Source organism: Maniola hyperantus, chromosome 6, assembly GCF_902806685.2.
Source record: "Maniola hyperantus chromosome 6, iAphHyp1.2, whole genome shotgun sequence".
NCBI lineage: Eukaryota > Metazoa > Arthropoda > Insecta > Lepidoptera > Nymphalidae > Maniola > Maniola hyperantus.
Window position 1 is genome coordinate 655,599 of NC_048541.1, and position 21,306 is coordinate 676,904.

The 21,306-nt window shown below is 38.1% G+C and overlaps 1 protein-coding gene across 9 annotated transcripts in view; it reads right to left on the minus strand.

Annotated features, from left to right (window-relative positions):
• Positions 1-21,306, minus strand: part of LOC117982754 (protein O-mannosyl-transferase TMTC1-like) — a 186,241-nt gene that overhangs the window by 125,066 nt on the left and 39,869 nt on the right. The window contains exons 2-3 of one of the 9 annotated variants that reach the window (XM_069499273.1): positions 2,236-2,308; positions 927-1,253 (exon numbers count right to left, since the gene is read on the minus strand). In XM_069499273.1, the coding sequence (XP_069355374.1) occupies positions 927-1,222 (296 nt within the window). In that variant the 5' untranslated portion in view covers positions 1,223-1,253; positions 2,236-2,308. Of the gene's footprint in view, positions 1-926; positions 1,428-2,071; positions 2,309-21,306 lie in introns of all 9 variants that reach the window. The other 8 variants (XM_069499272.1, XM_069499271.1, XM_069499270.1 and 5 more) reach the window with 8 other exon arrangements.

The following is a 21,306-nucleotide window of genomic DNA, read 5'->3' on the forward strand; positions in this document are numbered from 1 at the left end:
GACAACAAAATGATCCTATGAAGGTTATTTTAGCGTTTAAACTACCGCGAGTGATTTTCATTATAAATACTATCTGTCCCGGCTTACTCACGTGTGTAGTCGACGTTAGCCCGACTAGTTTCCTATGAAGGTTCCTTTTTCCTTTTGAGGTACGGAACCCAAAAAATCACCCTAATAACAGGCTTATGTAAATAAACTGACGATTTTTATGACACGGCTCAGTAACATTTTAGGCAAGAAATATCGAGTTTGATTGGGATCGATCAGTCAGTTTGCGAAATGTCATTTTCTGGTTTTTCCTTAAAGCAGTTGTCCAATCGCTGACGATAAGAGAGTAACGAGTGGAGCTAAAAACTAGAAACGAGTTGGCGAGAAACGAAAAACGAGTTTGTAGTTGGGATAGATTTGTAGATGAGTTATGTACGAGCGTGCTCTCTGTGCAAAATGCAGGTTTTTAGGGTTCCGTACCTCAAAAGGAAAAAGGAGCCCTTATAGGATCACTCTGTTGTCTGTCTGTCTGTCTTTCTGTCAATCCGTCGTGTCTGTCAAGAAAACCTATAGGGTACTTCCTGTTGAACTAGAATCATGAAATTTGTTAGGTAGGTAGGTCTATAACACAAGTAAAGGAATAAATTTGAAAACCGTGAATTTGTGGTAACATCACAAAAAAAATTAAACTGTGACCTTGAACAAATAATTAGTATTTTCAATTTTCAAAGTGAGATAACTATACCAAGTGGAGTATCATATGAAAGGGTTTTACCTGTACAGTCTAAAAAAGATTTTATTTATTTTTATGTATAATAGTTTTAGATTTATCGTGCAAAAAGTCGAAAAAATACGACAGTAGTACAGAACCACTTTGGCACTTGGCTGATTTTTTAGATATTTTAAAATAAGTAAAACCAAAATCTTAAAGAACTTACCTGAACGTAAGCGTAGTGAGCGGCCGATACGACTTGTGGCTCCCCGTATCCGACATAGGCGTTCCCCAGAAGTCATTTTTGAATATATTCACCACAGAGTTCACACCCGTCACGTCACCGTTCGACACTATCGCCGGTATGTCGTCATGTACGAACTCACCGTTCAAACTGTTCGAATACGTTAACGCACCCACTGACGCTACTAAAGCGTAAATCGCCCATTCGTTATCGCAAAGACTGTGCCAGGATTTCGAGTTCGAGTCTTCACGGACCGATGGTAGGGGACGACGACGCATTTTTATTTATTTATTGCTTCTGAAGCAAACACTTCACAATCATTTTTAATTTATTTTATTACAAATTTAACTTCACTTAATATTGTTTTATCTACATTATATAAGTTTACTTAAGGATTGTTATTAAGTTGTTATTATATGTTTAAAAGTAATGTTCAAACCTTGTTGGTAAAACATTTTTCTTTACTTACTATTGCCTCTTTACCTATTATTCCATGTTCAAGAAATTTATCGTTAGTAATATTATATTAATATCGTTTCAGTTTTTTTGTAATCTCAGAGATATTACAGATAAAATGCGACGTACAATCTATCTTATCCAATTAATTTGTCCAACTTATTGATTTCTTACAACTCCGCCAATATCATTAATACATTTGTTAGAGCAAATACGAATTGGTTTGGAAAGTCTTTTCATCTTTTGCTACTCTTATTTCAACAATATAAGGTTTTCTTTATTAAGGTTCCGTACCCGAATGATGTCAACTGTTACTAAGCTGCCAAAAGATGCTAACGGACTCTGTTACTAAGCCTGCGCTGTCTGTCTGTCCGTCCGTCCGTCTGTCTGTCAGTGGGCTGTATCTCGTTAACCGTAATAGGTAGAGAGTTGGAATTTTCACAGAATGTGTATTATTTATTCAAAATAACTATTATGGTACCGTGAAAAGCTAGCAGACAAACAGATACACTTTCGCATTTATAACATTAGTATGGATTTCAAAATGGCCCCTATGAAAATTAAAAAGTTTCATTTCTTGTACGATAGTACGGAACCATTCGGATTTTTTATAGAAACATTACAGCAGCGTAACTTCAGTGAAATAGTAGATCACAAAACTCCATGCATACACAATCGTTTCCGTACGGTTTGGGAGTTACGTGTATCAAGCATGATGGATCACCGCCACATCCATCAGCATGGCCGCCGATGTCATATTCATGAGTGGGCGAGGTTAAACGATGGGCCCAAGGATGGCCGACCCTTTTCTTTTATTTCGCTTTTTTATGATTACTTCATTTCAGCATCAACGGTCCCTCTGTTTTAATTTCCGCTTGATTTATGTTCCGTGCCGTATGTTGTTTTTCCTGTAACAAAAAAGAAACGAATATTAAGAAAGTATTTTCTATTGCCTGTGGAACACTCTTATTGACAATTCCCGCGACTTGGCCCGGCGTGGACTACACAAATTTCAAACCCGTTTTACCCCTTTAGAGATTGAATTTTCAAAAATATGTTCTCAGCGGATGCCTACGTCATAATAGCTAACTGCATATTATAAAATAATATGACCAGAATTCTCTCCACTCTGAGTTTTAAGATGTGATGTGTGGCTCAGTTTGGTAAATAAAGGTCTTTTCTTTCTTTCTTTAAAACTCAAAGTCCTGACTGACTGGTTGACTTATTATATTATTATATCAACGCCTAAACCGCTGATCCTAGAGACATGTTTGGAGGGTGAGTTCTTTATAAAGACTAGGTATCCATTAAGAAAGGATTTTTCGAAATTCCACCCCTAAGTGGGTTAAATGATGTGGGATGAAGTCGCGAGCTGGAGTCAGTTACTAATAATATTATGAATGCGAAAACGTGTCTCTGTCTATCTATCTGTCTGTCTATCACGGCTCAGCCGCTGAACTGGTCTTGACAAAGTTTGGCACAGAGATATCTTACACCCTGTAAATGGACAAACCATAGGTAGGTACTTTTTTCCCGGAAAATTACAAAGTTTCCACGGTATTTTAAAAAACCCAAATCCACGGGGACGAAGTCGCGGGCATCAATATTACTTAAACTAGAAATAAAACACGAATTTCCATGTTCCGTAAATTGTTTTTAAAAATCGCTTATCAAGATAAAAGTTTGTGAAAATTTCCCGGCTGATGGGAAAACTTGATCCTCGAGGGATTACTACGATGTATTTCGATTTTATTGCCTGTCTACTGCCGTAAATATTCAGTTAAATTATGTATACTTTTGAGTACCAGCAGACTCATGGGCGACCAAGCGCTGGTCAAATCTAAGTTCTAAAGTTTTGAGCATGAGTATCGGTGCAAGGTTGCCCGTCGGTCAGTATTCTACACAATTAACTATGTACATATACATAGAAGTAATTGCCTTTCCGGCTTTCCTTTTCGCCACTAATTTTAATATTGGCACATTCAAAAGAAGAGTGAATCGATACATCTATGCGGGCGTGCTCTACCTTAGGCTGCATTATCAGCTACTATAATATGGTGTGTCAGCCGTGCTTGACTTGAGCAAGCAAATGCCTAGCGTTCTGTGTTCTGTGATCGTGCTTGGCCTGCTGTCTGGCAAAGTGGGCGTCGCCTTTCAAGCGGGGTATGAACAATTTGGTTCGAATCCTGCCGGTTACAATCTTTGATATGTATTTAAAAATGATTTAAAAAGTATAAAAATATTTCAACAAAAATAATATATTCAAATTTTATTATAGAATCATGTCTCTTACAAAATACTGAACCCACGAGGCATTCATTTCGTGAAATTGAATTTACAAACGCTACAAAGAACCGCATTTGTTCATTATACCGACCGTACAGAGCAGGCCCAGCAATGTACGCTATAAACATTTATATCATCACACATTATGGACTAAGAGCCAGCGCATGCCTGGCCTTCGTTATTTTAAAAAAGTTGAAAGTTTCTCTGCGTATTATCCCCAACATAGGGAGAAATGGTCTGCGACTATGAAGTTTGGATCGTGGTGGCTTTGGGAGATAATAACTAATAAATAAATAAATTCGACGACCTCCCTGGCGCAGTGGTAAGCGCTGTGGTCTTATTAGTGGGAGGTCCCGGGTTCGATTCCGGGCAGGGATTTGGAATTTTATAATTTCTAAATTTCTGATCTGGTCTGGTGGAAGGCCTCGGCCGTGGCTAGTTACCACCCTACCGGCAAAGCCGTGCCGCCAAGCAATTTGGCGTTCCGGTACGATGCCGTGTAGAAACCAAAGGTGTATGGGTTTAATAAAAACTGCCATACTCCTTCCAGGTTAGCCCGTTCCCACCTTAGACTGCATCGTCACTTACCATCAGGTGAGATTGCAGTCAAGGGCTAACTTGTATCTGAATAATAATAAAAAAAAACAGGTAAGCTTACGCCAAAGTACCAAGTCTATTTTTTTTATTATTTTCTTTGAAAGAGTAGTAGAAATCACGTCATGCATTGCCAGACACTTAGTGTCGTGGCAACCCCCTGCCAAACTCCCTTCAAGATGGTCACCTTTATCTCCCAAAGCCACCATGACTCAAACTTCATACTCGCTGATCGTTCAGTTGTTGTTGGGGGACAATACGCAGAGAAACTTTCAGCTTTTATAAAATAACGAAGGTCTGGCACACGCTGGCTCTCTCTATTAATTATGTAGGCCCATTTCTTTGATCACCGAAAATGAATAATGTTTTAAATAAGCTTTGCAATCACGTACCATGGTCTTTGTTACGAAAAAACGGTCATGTGCGAGGCGGATTCGCGCATCGAGGGTTCCGTACCTTGGAAGAATACCTGTAATTATTTTGTTGCTTAAATGATTATTTCCAACAGAAATTTTATATGATACCTGCTGGCTGATGTCCACGACTTCGCGTTAGGTTTTCCAGAAATCCCGTGGGAACTCATTAATTTTCCGGTATAAAAAGTAGCCGATTTCACTCTCCAGGTCTTTGACTATAATCCCTGCAAAAATCGCGTCAATCCGTTGCGACGTAATGAATTATTGCTTTTTTTTTTTTTTTTTTTTTTTTAATTTATTTATCACCGACAACTTCCATACATAAAAGATCGCACATTTAAATACATACAATAAACAGTATGGTCGTCAATTACAGGTGAAACTTTGCTTATAAACTAACATGCACTAACTTACAGACTAACAGATTAAAGTATAGATTAACTTAATAACAGACAGACTTAATAACGTACAGAGTAACTTGACAGATTAACAGTAGGTAAAAATAAAATATTGCTTTAACGGCATCGTGAAGAAACCTGCATGTCTCAGAGTTTTCTATAATGTACTGCAAGGTGTATGAAGTCTGCCAATCTGCACTCGGCCAGCCTGACAGAACATAACCTAATCCCTTCTCATTCTAAAAGGAGGATCTCTGTAGTGGGTTGGTGATGTGTTGATCATGATGAGGCCCATTTCTTTGATCACAGAAAATGAATAATGTTTTAAATAAGCTCCGCGATCACGTATGTTCTTTGTTACGGAAAATCTCGCATAATATCGCGTTTCGGGATTAAATTTCAAATAAATCCGAGCTCGGCCCGCGCCCGAAAAATGTACGCTCGAATTTATTTTACCATACAAATTCGCGCTCCAAAGAAAATATGTTAATTTCTCACAACATGTGTTGTACCGCGTACAAATAAACCGTTTCAATGCCTCTATTTTATTTAACAATACGATATAAAATGGCCAAGTGTGAGTCGGACGTGCGCCCCGAGAGTTCCGTACCTATTTTTTTATACACAGGAAATGCCTGACGCATACCCCTCCGTCAGGGAAACTGAGGGGTTATGTGGGGCTTGCACCCTCTAAAACCTGTGTTCCTCCCTCGACAAACTAGCGGTTGCACGGGTATCAGTTAGTAGTATTGCTATCTTGCTCCCACCAGGTTTGACCCACCACTAACTGGCAGGCGGGTCCCATCGCTAGCCTGGCTTCTACCAAATCCATCACGGAGACGCAATTTCCGGAACACGATAGCGCGCTTCTTCCTGACCTAGAGTTCCGTACCTTGGAAAGATACGTGTAATTATTTTGGTGTATAATAATTATCTCCAACTACAAAACTGTACTTCATCTGTACTGAGTTTTCAAAGTATTTTTTAATTTTATTAATGCAACACAATACATCATAATAATTTTCGAATTATTTTTTACTTCTGAAGTAAAACTTCGCTTCTTGCTTTTTATGATTTTTTGACAAGTTGACGGGAAGTACCTAAAGAAGTACAAATCTGCTATCTCCTTCTAAAGGTCGATGTACATTACTTTTTGCCGCGTAGGTACTGTAATGAGTTTTGAAACTCGAAAACCGACCAAGTGCGAGTCAGACTCGCGCACCGGGGTTCCGTACTACAGTCGTATTTTTTCTAAAACTTTAAAATTTATGCATAAAAATAAATTAAAATCTGCTTTAGAATGTACAAGTAAAGCCCTTTCATAATAATACCCCACTTAGTATAGTAATCTTACTTTGAAAGATGGAAATAAATTTTATATAATTAATTAATAATATTAATAAATTTTAAATTTTTTTTGTGATATAACCACAAATTCCCTATTTTCGGATTTTTCCCTTTACGTGTGCTATTAGACTCACCTACCTACCAAATCTCATAAATATAGGTCAACGGGAAGCATGTACCCTATAGGTTTCTTGACAGACAGACAGACAACGAAGTGATCCTATAAGGGTTCCTTTTTCCTTTGGGGTACGGAACCATAGAACCTAAAATTTATAAGCTCTGGCTGTGCAAAAATAAAAATCCCAAGTTTTCTACAAACGATATTTATCTAATCTCTTCCACTCTACATTTCTGTACGTTCATAAACATAAATTATACAGAAACCTAGTTAGCGCGTCTATTAACCGCGAGGGGTAGCCGCACTTAATAAAATGCTGCTAGAATTTGTTATTATACATTTTCTACCTAGCTTAGCGATTTTCTCGTAATATTCCAACTTGATTTCATTTCATTTCATGAAATAATATTATTATGAAGGGGAGAATCTCTCTTGGTAGAGCTAGTACCTCTAACTAAAATATCAGAGCCTCAATAGCTCAATGGATAGAGGAGCGGACTGAAATCCGAAGGTTGCCGGTTCAAACCCCACCCGTTGCACTATTGTCGTACCTACTCCTAGCACAAGCTTGACGCTTAGTTGGAGGGGAAAGGGGAATATTAGTCATCAATGGTTAATATTCTTTAAAAAAATTATAATGTATGTAAACCTTATGTTGTTAATATAAGTTAAAGTATAAAAACGAAACAAGTAGGTATTAAATCCTACTAATATTATAAATGTGAAAGTGTGGATGTTTGGATGTTTGTTACTCAATCACGCAAAAACGTCTGAACGGATTTGGATGAAATTGGGAATGGAGATAGATTATACCTTAGATCAACATATAGGCTACTTTTATCCCGGGAAATCAAAGAGCTCCCGCAGGATTTTAAAAATGTGAATCCACGCAGACGAAGTCGCGGGCATCAGCTAGTTATATCCCAAATCGATTATGATCCAAACTTCATAGTCGCTAATATCGTTCCTCCCTGAGTTGGGGACAAGATGCAGAGAAACTTTCTGCTTTTAAAAAATAACGAAGGTCTGGCACACGCTGGCTCTCTCTCTATGTAAAACCTTAGTACAAAATCAAAATCAAATGGTTTATTCAAAATAGGCAATGACACACCTTTTGAAAGTCAGTTGTTGCATTTGTAAGATGACATAGTGGTGATATTTTTTACGTAAACTTAAAAACTAAAGCTACGAAGGTTCCAAACTCGCCCAGTACCCGTAGTACAAGATTTTACGTCTCACCAAACCAAACCAAATTTGAGAGTCGAAATACTTCCGCGTTACAGTAAAATGGACCTAAACAGCCTTGAATTGAAATCAAATATTCAATGCCACTGATTTTAATTTCGCAATGTTTCCGCTTGGAGCGCTGGCTGTAGAAGTGTAGACAAACTTGAGTTTTAAAACAAGGCAATTAAGATCCAGTTTACTGTAACGCGGAAGTATTTCGACTCTCGAATTTGGTTTGGTTTGGTGAGACGTAAAATCTTGTACTACGGGTACAGGTCTGAGAAGAGCCCACAAAAAACTCGGTACACTATCATCCGTTACTTGATATGAGTCGTGGAATACGATCCATTCTCGCTAATCAAGTTAGTGGTTCGACGGCGGGACAAATGACCTCAACTTTGTGATTGATCGAGGTCTCTGCGCTGCGGACGCTGCTGATCCCTGCGGTGTATACCTACCTCTATGTACTGATTACATACCACATCTAAAAATCCGCCCAAGTGCGAGTCAGACCCGCGTACCGAGGGTTCCGTAGTACAGTCGTATTTTTCGACATTTTATACGAGAAATGTCGAAAAAACTCACGCATACTCTCTCTCCCACACACAAACACACACCCACACACACAGACACACATACACTCACACATACACACACACATACATATGTTGTGAATCACCTACTAGGTATTTTTACTAGTTAATTGACTTTTATATTTTCATATTATTATATTATTGTAAACCTTGTTTAAATTATCAAACGTACTGTTATAAATTTATATTTAATATCTATTTAAGTAATCTGTAAAAAATTGTAATCCTATTTGGCCTTATTTTCAGTCTGTTATTATGTAAAATTATATTGTATATATCGCTGTTGATTGCAAAAAACAAATAAAATAAAATAAAATAAAATAAAATAAAATAAAATGACTGAAGTACGCATAAAATCCGGCCAAGTGCGAGTCAGACCCGCGTAACGAGGGTTCCGTAGCACAGTCGTATTTTTCGACATTTTATACGAGAAATGTCGAAAAAATATGACTGAAGTACGCATAAAATCCGGCCAAGTGCGAGTCAGACCCGCGTAACGAGGGTTCCGTAGCACAGTCGTATTTTTCGACATTTTATACGAGAAATGTCGAAAAAATATGACTGAAGTACGCATAAAATCCGGCCAAGTGCGAGTCAGACCCGCGTAACGAGGGTTCCGTAGCACAGTCGTATTTTTCGACATTTTGTACGAGAAATGTCGAAAAAATATGACTGAAGTACGCAGCCCTCGGTACGCGAGTCTGACTTGCACTTGGGCGGATTTTTTATGATAGTAAAATTAGTTATTGAGTATTTCCAGTGAAATCTGTGTATTTAATATTCATGTTGGGATACTTTTAAACCAGATGAAATTTTAATGACTAATCCATCTTGCCTCATCTGCGAGATTGGTCGGATTTTAAATGTTAATTTCACCCTTGCTTCCCCGCTGCTCATTTCGCTCCTAAGCGATTAATCTTGTCTTCATCTGAGCGAAAAATTCTTCATTTTACGCTTTTATTAAGTTCGTAGAAATTTGTATTATCGTGTTAAAATTTTGTTTTTACAACTGGAGGGCTAACACGGAATATGTGATTTTTACTTTGTAATAAAGATCACTTTGAGAACATTATGGAGAACTCTCAGGCATGCAGGTTTTCTCACGTTCCCGTTAAAGCAAGTGATATTTAATTATTAAAAACGCACATAGCTCCAAAAAGTTCGAGGTGCGAACCCCCGACCTCCGATTAGAAGGCGGACGTCCTAACCACTAGGTTATCACAGCCTATCATATCGCAGAATGACTTGCGAAGTGACGTTGGCGTGAACAAATCGTTGTTTACTTAGAGCCTTTTCGCACGATCCGCTTCTAAACATTGCGACTCATTGTTAAACAGATCGCATAAACTCAAACTCAAACTCAAATTATTTATTCAGAATTGTTAAAATTTTACGCTTCCTGATTGTCATAAATTTTTATTTGTAAGATGATATTATGATATAGTGGTGATAATTAATAGTTACTTAAAACTAAAGCTACGAGGGTTCCAAACGCGCCCAGGTCTGAGAAGAGTCCACAACAAACTCAGCCGGATATTGTTTTTATTATCACCACTTTACAAAATCACTCACACTCACACATACTGATGCAGCTCAGCGGGCGATGGAGAGAGCTACGCTTGGAGTTTCTCTGCGTGATCAAATCAGAAATGAGGAGATCCGTACGAGAACTAGAGTAACCGACATAACTTAACGGGTTGCGAAGCTGAAGTGGCAATGGGCAGGGCACATAGTTCGTACAACCGATAGACATTGGGTCCCAATGTGCTGGAATGGCGACCTGACACCGGAAGGCGAAACGTTGAAAATGCTCCCACTAGGTGGATGGACGACATCAGACGAGTCCCTACAAGAGACCTATGTCCAGCAGTGGACGTCTATCGGTTGATAATGATATGGATGCAAGACGGTCGCTAGTTTGTGTCGTGTAGTCATAATATTGAAAGTTCTCTCGTTTCGCATAATACCTACATTTGAATAAATAATCTAAATATATATAAATATATCTAAATATATATAAAAGGAAAAGGAGACTGACTGACTGACTGATCTATCAACGCACAGCTCAAACTACTGGACGGATCAGGCAAAAATTAGGCACGCAGCGCTATTATGACGTAGGCACCCGCTAAGAAAGGATTTTTGGAATTCAACCCCTGAGGAGATTTAGAAATTTGTGTAGTCCACGTGAATAAAGTCGCGAGCATAAAGTCTAAATATATTAAAGGAAAAGGTGACAGACTAACAGACTGACTAACCGACGAATCTAAACGCACAGCTAAAACTACTAGACGGATCAGGCAAAAATTTGGCAACTAAACATTCGGTAAGCAAGGATTTTGAAAATTTAACCTCTAAGGGGGTAAAATAGGGGTTTGAAATTTGTATAGTCCTCGTGGACGAAGTCGCGAGCATAAGCTAGTTATAGTATAATCTTAAGTGTAAACAACGTCGTCAGATGTCGCCATCGTTTAAATCGAATCGACGGCTTTAAAAGGCCGATGCGGAAAGGTTAATTGCGAGCGCTGTAATCTTGAGTAGGAAATTTTTATTGACATTTTGTTTACGACGAAAAACTGATAGATAAATGCCAAACTATGAACAAGCTATGTATAAGTCCCACAAATTGCTATTGCGCTGTAACCATGTCTCAGTAACATCGATTTGACGTCATTTTGACGACAGCCGAAATAAAAATATACCTACCATCAGCTCGAAACTACAGTCTAGTGCTGAAGTCTCTAAAATGGTGACCACGCACATTAGCAATTTGCGGGAAAATGCGTGTGCTGCTACGCTAAAAAAATTGTCTAATGCTCTGAAAAGATCTTCGCTTTATTGCCTTTCTATTGAAATTGGTTTGGGGCACATCTGTAGCTTGGTTTTAAAGTCTATAACAGACATATGTAGAAACTTTTTTTGTGTTTTATATATAGTTAACAGGATTATGCATCGATATAAATGACAATATATGCCCATGCGAACACAATTTTTCACGGTTTAGGAACCAAATAAATCAGCGCCACCTCTTAGATAGTAACGACCCGTTTGAAATCCAGACGTCACTGAGGTTGCATTGGTGCTAAAGCATCACTGAATCGGTGCCATTTTGTTTGTTCAACATCTCTGTCCATACGAAGTAAGTCAATGGGATTATGTCATAAACATCGCAATCCGAAACTTGATATAACTTTAGATAACAATAAAACACCGTAGCCGTTAACGAAGGTAATAAATAACGCAAAACGAGTTTATCAATTTAAGCAGCGCTTTTATCAATTTCAAGCAAAACAACCGCCCCTGCCCTAATTAAGACCTAGATTTGAATGTTGTTCTAATCTATTTTAAACTCTATTGCGTTGAGGTACAAGTGAATTTCCCGTAGCGACCAATGAGCTAAATTTTAAAGATAATTAATACAAATGGGTCGTTCCATCTCAGTCTTTTCGCCGTCTAATACGATAGTAAATGTTGACAAAACAATAATTACTTAATTTTTGATTTATAATAGTAGTAAATTAATTATCTTGGGTATTTATAGAGCAGCCTTTGTCGGCAAACATAGTAAAAGCTCAATCAATCCATACTATAATATTATAAATGTGAAAATGTGTCTGTCTGACTGTCGGTCTGTCTGTGTGCTAGATTTTCACGGCCCATCCGTTCAACCGATTCTGACGAAATTTGGTACAGACATAGATTGGATCCCGAGGAAGGACATAGGTTACTTTTTATCCCAAAAAATCAAAGAGTTCCCACGGGATTAAAAAAAACTAAATTCTCGCAGACGAAATCGCAGGTATCAGCTAGTTTAATATAATTAAAACATAAAGACAGTAGGTATACTTAGTACGAAATATTTTCTCCGAATTACTCCCAACTGAAGTGAAATCGGAATGCAGATAAATATTTTAAAGTTTTATTCACAACAATGTCTTTACAAACAAAAGCTGTTAGAAACTTCTACTTTACCTCAAATCGAATAAAAATGTTTTGTGATCCCACATCAAAGAGAAAGCAGGTCGTTCAGTTGTATCTACAAAAGAACTCGCATGTAGAAATTGCCAGAGGCATTCGCGCGAGCTGCAGAACCGGCGCAGTTTTGCAATTCTAACTTTGTCTCATATCGGTTATTCGAGCCAGTGGTTTGGCGATTGTGACGTTCAGTGCAAGCAATGTGATCTTATGTTTGTATTTCGCTTATTTTTCCAACTACTTTAAAAAAACTGGCCAAATGCGGATCAGACTCGCGCACCGAGAGTTGCGTACTGCAGTCGTAATTTTTCGACATTTTGTACGATAAATCAAAAACTGTTATGCATAACTTTTGGAAACGTATGACATGATTTCTAATACGATTCTAAAGAAAATATCAAAAAAATAAAAACCGGCCAAGTGCGAATCAGACTCGCGCACTGAGGGTTTCGTAGTACAATCGTATTTTATCGACATTTTGCACGATAAATCAAAAACTTGGTACTAGATCTCGTTCAAACCAATTTTCGGTGGAAGTTTGCATGGTATTTTACAATGGTACAACATATATTTTTTTAGTTTTATTATTCTCTTATTTTAAAAGGTAAAGGGGGGTGGGGGGGGGGGGGGGGGCATTTTACCACTTTGGAAGTGTCTCTCCTCTCGCGCAAACTATTCAGTTTAGAAAAAATTATATATTAGAAACCTCAATATCATTTTTGAAGAGCTATCCATAGATACCCCACACGTATTGATAAAAAAAAAAATTGAGTTTCAGTTCTAAGTATGGGCAACCCCAAAATTTATTGTTTTTTTTTCTATTATCATGTAAAAATCTTAAAATACGGTGCACAGAATACATCTACTTACCAAGTTTCAACAGTACAGCTCTTATAGTTTCGGAAAAAAGTGGCTGTGACATACATACAGACAGACAGACATGACAAATCTATAAGGGTTCCGTTTTTTGCCATTCGGCTACGGAGCCCTAGTTAGACTTTTTGAATTTGGAATTTTGACACCTCAATTACCTGTTATTTCCCAAAGTACAGTTTTAGGAATCACGTCATGCATTGCCAGACACTTAGTGTCGTGGCAACCCCGTGCCAGACGCCCTAGGGCGCCAATCTCCCAAAGCCACCATGATTCAAACTTCACAGTCACAGATCGTTCCTCCCAGTGTTGGGGACAATACGCAGAGGAACTTTCAACTTTTATAAAATAAGGAAGGTCTGGCACGCGCTGGCTCTTAGTCCATAAGGACCAATATAAACAATGATAATCTTGTTACACTGAAACTAAAGTGGGGTAATTCAGAACGGGGCAGATTCGACGCGTTATTGGCCCATTTGTTGGGCACATTGGGGTACCATTTGACAAATTGATTCACATATTGCTCAGTTATTAGGCCGATAGCCTTGTAATGGTAACTAGGGGGACATTATCTTGATGATGTAATATTATTACCCATATCCATACTAATATTATAAATGCGAAAGTGTGTCTGTCTGTCTGTCTGCTAGCTTTTCACGGCCCAACCGTTCAACCGATTTTGATGAAGTTTGGTACAGAGTTAGCTTATATCCCGGGGAAGGACATAGGCTACTTTTTATCCCGGAAAATTGAAGATTTCCCACGAGATTTCAAAAAACCTAAATCCACGCGGACGAAGTCGCGGGCATCATCTAGTACGGTATATTTGGCGAGGAATTACTTTTGCTGTCAAAACATTTACTGTTAAATCATTATTTAGAATTTGGGGCAATTGTATAAAGACTTTAAACTTTTGCGTGTTCTATGTTCACGGGCAGCGGTAATCACTTAACATCTGGTGACCCGCTTGCTCGGTTGCTCACTATTCTTATTTAAAAAAAACTTCTGCCGTTTGTCTTAATTAAATATTTCTATTACATTACATACATAATTACATTTTGATATCATGAAAGAGAACCATTAAGTACCTACTTACCTACCTTTAATCTTTATCAAAGTTCAGCAATAACTATAGTAAATTAATCGGAGGTTTAAACCGTCGAATTTATTAACGTTACAGTAAACTCTAATGTTTTCTATCATTGAAATAAATAATAGATACCTATAAACGCGTAAAATTTAACTCCTCACACGCCATTTTAACTTATTGTGCCAAGTTTTACGTCAAAAGCACGGTTTAGTTCTTATTCGTACTTTTGAAACGACAAATAATTATTGACCCATAGATTTAAAATGGCACACGAGGAGTCATTTTTTACGAACTATAATTATGAAACTTTTACAAATTTGATCCACAATTAATTTTTTCTTCACCGGGTTTCTTTTATCAAAGTTATCTTTGTCAAAACAAAAATAAGTTTCCGGTAAATATAAATAAACATTTGGTGGAACACACCAGCCCATACTTTAATAACAAGGCAAGAAGTTTATTACTCGTGTCAACGTTATGTAAAATTAGGGTTGTTCTCCCTTCTAATAAAAAGGGCATGAATTTATTTTTATGTTCCATACCTGCGTCGAGGCGGCGTTCTTATATATTTTTTATTACTCCAGAGCTACAGAAACAAATGCTCTGCTCTTTTTCTGGATAGGTATGTTTTACATATTCTTTACAAAGAAAATTTGTATTTTTTCGTCCCAACCCACTCATTTCTTGGATTAACTACGTAAAGAATTGTAAATTGATTTTAGAAATAAGTGTGTTAGAACTAAGGCCGGCCATACACGGACTGCTCGAGCGGTTAGCCAGTGATCAACATACACGGATCGCTCTTGCAGTCAGAGTCAACAGCTTGAAGCTGCTATCGGGCAGTTAGCTTAACTGCTCGATGGCAGCTTAAACGAAACGTGCGGGCGGGAAGCGTGCGCGACGTTGAATGAAGAGCGTGGGCGGAGTTAACTGCGTGAGAGCGGTCGACAGCTCGAGCAGTCAGTGTATGCCTGGCGACTGCTTGACCGCCCAACCGCCCGAAGCAGTTGCAACTGCTTGAGCGGTTAGTGTATGTACGTACGTAGAAGTCTGTAGTTCAATATGCAGTCGCAGCTTGAAGAAAGAAAAAGAAAGAAAGAAAAGACGTTTATTTACACAACTGTGCAATCCATCCTGACTGCTTCAAGCTGTCCGTGTATGGCTGGTCTAAGAATGTGTAGAACATAAGAAAATAATAAATTAATGAAGTACTACTTACTACCCATACAGCCATCCCATGTTAGTCAAACTTTGGTAAATATACCTACAACTAAAAGCATGGAAAAACTGCTGATACATTTTCCCCACTTCCCCCCAAACAAGTCCTCAAAATATAAACGGGATGAACAAACCCTAAACAATAAACAGGGGTACTGCCATACACCTTTCAGGTTAGCCCGCTTCCATCTTAGACAGCATCATCACTTACCACCAAGTGAGATTGCAGTCAAAGGCTAACTTGTATCTGAATAAAAAACTGGTATAACTGGTGTTGTGTGTGACACAATTTTCAAAAATAAACGTTTTATTTCTTCTTTCTTTCTATTCATTGCAATTTGATATTTATATTACTTTTTCATTTTTGCAATTCATATTGCCATCAATATTGCTTTTTCATTTTTGTTGCGCCACATTTTTCAAAACTTACTATTTTGTGACTCTTTCAATTTATTACGCTACAGTTGTACGCACTTTCAATGTATGTTAATTAAACTTTGGAAAATATATAACTAGGGTAAAAAAACTGCGGATACATTTACCCCACCTCCCCATAAACAAGTCCTCAAAATGTCAAACATACAAAGTGCCTGGCACGGATGGCCGCCGTGGCCGTAATCGCCCGCCGAATGCAACAAATAGCTTTTATTGTGCCGTGTCTATCGATTTTTGCCGTTCAAAAGGCTATGTAGCCTCATTGAGGGCCTTTGCTACAATGGAACGACTGCCTATCTATGTTGCGGAACTATTCATATTGCTTTTTCGTTTTTATAAGTATTAAAAACGGTAGGTATGGATTTGTTTTGTTGTCGATCAACTTTTCGTTGTTGTTGAAAAACTACAACGAAAAGTTAAGGACTTAGGCTATATAAAGTACTCAAATTTTTCTTAAAGGTAGTTACGATATGAATAATGGTAAGGAATAAGGACTCTCAGCAATGCCGAGATGCAGAGACAGCGAGATACCACTAACTATATTGGTCATAGATCTGTACCCGTAGTACAAGATTTTACGTCTCACCAAACGAAACCAAATTCGAGAGTCGAAATACTTCCGCGTTACAGTAAAATGGACCTAAACAGCCTTGAATTGAAGTCAAATATTCAATGCCACTGATTTTAATTTCGCAATGTTTCCGCTTGGAGCGCTGGCTTATAAGTGTAGACAAACTTGAGCTTTAAAACACGGCGTTTAAGATCCAGTTTACAGTAACGCGGAAGTATTTCGACTCTCGAATTTGGTTTGGTTTGGTGAGACGTAAAATCTTGTACTACGGGTACTGCTACGGATTCGTAGGGCGGCTAAATTGTAGAGCTTCGTAGAAGTACTACGAAGCTTTACTAGTAACAATAGACCAAACCTTAAAAAAATGAAAAAATCTGTATTTCTGTTCCTCCGAATAATGAACCAAGAACTTCTTCGTTACAAAGCCATAGGATAATAATTGGAGGTCGGGGGTTTGATTCCGGGCACGCACCTCTAACTTTTCAGACCTTTAACGGTGAAGGAAAACATCGTGAGGAAACCTGCATGCCTCAGAGTTCTCCATAATATGCTCATAGGTACGTGAAGTCTATCAATCCGCAAAGTCAAAGTCAAAGTCAAATATTTTATTCAAAATATGTAATAAATAACACTTTTTGATGGTCGGTTGTTGAATTTGTAAGATATATACCTACCTAGTGGTGATAATTATTACGTGAACTTAAAACTGAAGCTACGAGGGTTCCAAACGCGCCCAAGTCTGAGAAGAGCCCACAACAAACTCAGCCGGGTATTCTTTTTATCATCACCACTTCACAAACTCTTCTCACTCTGAGAGGAGAGCCGTGCTCTGTAGTGAGCTGGCGATAGGTTGTAACGTTGTACAAGAACGTTGCATGTATTTAATAAAAATTCGGCGCCTAACCGAATATTAGCAGAAATATCGCGCACGTACGACTGCAATCGTGTTACGTCGTGTTTCAACGAATGAGTTCCGCGTGCAGCCGCTAGAAGCGAGAGGGCGACACTGCCGCGCTGCGCCCGCGCATATATTTTACTAAGATCAGTCTAGAATCTTTTCGAAAAGTGACAGGAAGCGAATTGTTCCTCGGAAGTGTTCCTTATGATAGTTTCCGTATTCCTGGAACTATTATTAACAGTTTTAGTGACCTACGTGGATTTGTAAACCGTGTATAAACGGGTTCTGGATCCTGCTTGGATTTTCACGGCACTTCTTCGTGCTTCTTCGTGCTTCTTCGTGCACCTTGGATCCCGCTGCCGCTGCCTACGCCAGGCGCATCACGTGGCACCCTCTTCCGGCGCTACGGAACTCCCTGCACCTGGCCAGCGGTCTGCCTCCGTACACCTCGTCGAGCGCGCATTCCCCTTCCCTGAAGACCATCTCGCCGGACTCCCGCTACCTCTGGGACGTTACCGCACGGCGAAACAGGGAAGTACAGCCTACTGCAAGTTTAGTGATTGTAGTGACGCCAGCACGCTAACTCACGACCCTACTTATCTAAATAAATTCTCGTGTTGACTTGTGGGTTTTATTCCTCGCCACTAAAAAACCCCCTCGTCACACTGGCGCCTCAACTGGTAAGTAGGGTCATTATAATCCTAAGCTTGTAGTAGTGTTAATTTGCTGTGTGTGCTTGTTTTAATTTAATTGTAAAACGTTTTAATTTTTATTTTTGGTTGACTGCAACTAAGGTGTTCGACGTACATAGATACCTATTGTAAACCTTGTTAAAGGGCATCACTCACTAAAGAGCAATCTTACATAAGCTATTTTTATAAATTTTATTGTTTTCAATTTTTATTAATTGTTGTTGTTCACATTAACTGTATATTATTATTATTATTGACCGTAGCGAGTACCGTTAGAGAAAAAAAAATCTTATAAACGTCTCACACATTAGTTGCAATTTTCGTTTTATTTTTGTTGCTGCTTTGACATGTTGCACTGGTTGATTTAGTCTCATCAATCAATCAATCATTCACCAATCACTCAATCATTTCATGGTATTACTTCACGCTTTAAAGAATAAACAACCAAAACGTTATTTTAGTTAATTTTAATTGTAACAGACGGAGATTTCAGTTATTTTTTGGTGCGATTATTCAGTACTTACCCAGCGTTTATTTTTTTAATTGTTGAATTATTTTAAATTTAACCAACAATGGCTTACGAGGTCAAATTTATGTCACTTCAAAAAGTGGAACTTGAGTATGAAGTCGCTATTCGAGGTGAAACTCCAGCTTCCATTGTTCAAGAGCTGAGGAAACAGATAGCTAAATGCGGTCCACTATACCCTTCTGAGGATATTTTAACTAGTCCCTTTGAACCTTCTGTAGATATAGATGGCGTATTTGATGCTCTCGAGAAGGTCGAACAAACAATTTCGTCTGCTTCGGACAGAAGTGCACTATTGCGAACTCAAAACTTACTAAACCATGTATATCATCGACTTCACCGTATTCCGTGCTCTGATAAAATAAAACAGGACTACGATGAATGTGTCACCTTGTATAAAACACATGCAATGAAACTTAGCACGCTCTTAGACAATGCTACAGATCCCCTAGCCATTGCGAGTAGTAGTTCTGCGAATCCTACAACATCTACAACGCCACTCAATGTCAACCTTACTTGCGAAGGAAACAACTTTAATTTGTTTTCTAAATTAAAATTTGATGGCAAATCTTGCGTAAGGACTTTTATCCAACGTGCTAACGAATTTTGCCAAGCAAAAAATATAGATTCTGGCAAAATTTTAAAAAATGCTACCGAAATATTTACCGGCAATGCTATTCAATGGTACCGAGGTATTAAGGAATCTGTACATACTTGGGAGGAACTTGTTGTCTTACTAAAGAAGGATTTTAGTGAACCGGATTACGATTACAAATTGAAAGAGGAAATTAAATCACGTACGCAAGGTGAAAAGGAAAACATAGTCATCTACCTTTCAATTATGTCTGGGCTTTTCTCACGACTTAATAAAGAACCTTCAGAAGAGGACAAATTGGAAATACTTCTTCATAACATTCGACCTTTTTACGCGAATGCATTGTCCTCTGCTTCGTCCGTTAAATCCATTGATGAGTTGAGAACGCTCTGTCGGAATCACGAAGCTATACATTCCCGATTTTCTCAATTCAAAGAACCTCCAAAACTCACATCTGATACACTAGCACCAGATTTTGCTTATTCTAGTGGTAAAGTTAACCCTAACCCTACGCCAAAATTCAGTAACAATAATTTTAAATTTAACAGAAATAATAATGAAAATAACAAATCTTTTCACAATAAACAGAATTCCCCAAATTTTAGTAATTATGTACACGATGTTGCAACTAACTCTCAAAAGCGAACTCAGTACTGCGTACGCTGTCGCACTGACTCGCATAGTACTAGACTGTGTACTGCAGATAGATCTAAGATATTTTGCTTTATCTGCGGCCTCAAAGACTTTAAATCAAATAATTGTCCAAATTGCTCTAAAAACAAACAACCTGATCCAAAAAACTAGAATCTGAGAATTGTGCGGATAGTAAATTTAATGAAAAGGATTGGAAAAATTGGCTTAGTATTATAAATTTATATTTTAAAACTTACAAAATCCACACAATTCTCGACAAAAATTACAATCATGATGATAGGCCTCATGCATCGATTCAGGTTAATGGTCTTAATCTTTTAGGTCTCTTAGACTCTGGCTCTAGCGTTACTATACTAGGTAACGTTATTCATCATAAACTAGGCAGTCTAGGCCTGCCTCTAATTAATGACGACTGCATTTCGGTCACTTCAGCCGGTGGTCAATGTTTAAAAAGTATCGGTTACATTAACTTGCCTGTTGAATTTGAAGGTCAATTTCACATCTTGAAAGCATTTGTTATACCAGAAATCAGAACCAATCTTATTCTAGGTGTTGATTTTTGGCGGAAATTCCAACTTTGCCCTAAATATGTCAGCAGTGTTATTACTACCAATAACAATGTTGATAATAACCCTAAGGCTGATGCTTCACATCAACCTTTCATTCAAAGCTATAGTAACTTGTCTGATTCGGAAAAACTGTTAGCTGATAACATTATGAAGCAGTACGAGGATATTTCATCAGAAACCAAAGGTCTGGGTGTTACTAATATCATCACTCATCATATCGATACTGGAGACTCCCCGCCTATCAGACAACGTTACTATAGAATGTCACCAGCTAAGCAGCGTATTCTGTGTGAAGAACTGGGCGAAATGCTAAAGTTAGGAGTTGTCGAATCTTGCGAGAGTCCATGGTCTTCACCAGTCCTTCTGACCCCTAAAAAAGACGGTAAGCTTAGGTTTTGTCTCGATAGTCGTAAACTAAATTCTGTTACTAGAAAAGATGCTTATAAATTACCCTATGTATCGGAAATATTAGATAATCTCAAAAACGCTAAATATTTGTCCAGCATCGATTTATCAAAAGCATTTTGGCAAATACCTATAGCAACTGAAGATCGAGACAAAACTGCATTTTATGTCCCGGGTCGGGGTACTTTTCGTTTTGTTACCATGCCTTTTGGGTTAACAAACGCTCCTGCGACTCAGCAACGCTTAGTTGATATTTTATTTTACGGTCCCGAGTTTGAAAACTCGGTATTTGTGTTTGTGGATGACATAATAATCGTCTCACCTGATTTTAACACTCATATTTCACTACTAATGAAGGTTTATAAAAAATTACAAATGGCTAACTTAACCATAAATTTATCAAAATCGGTTTTCTTTAGAAGCGAA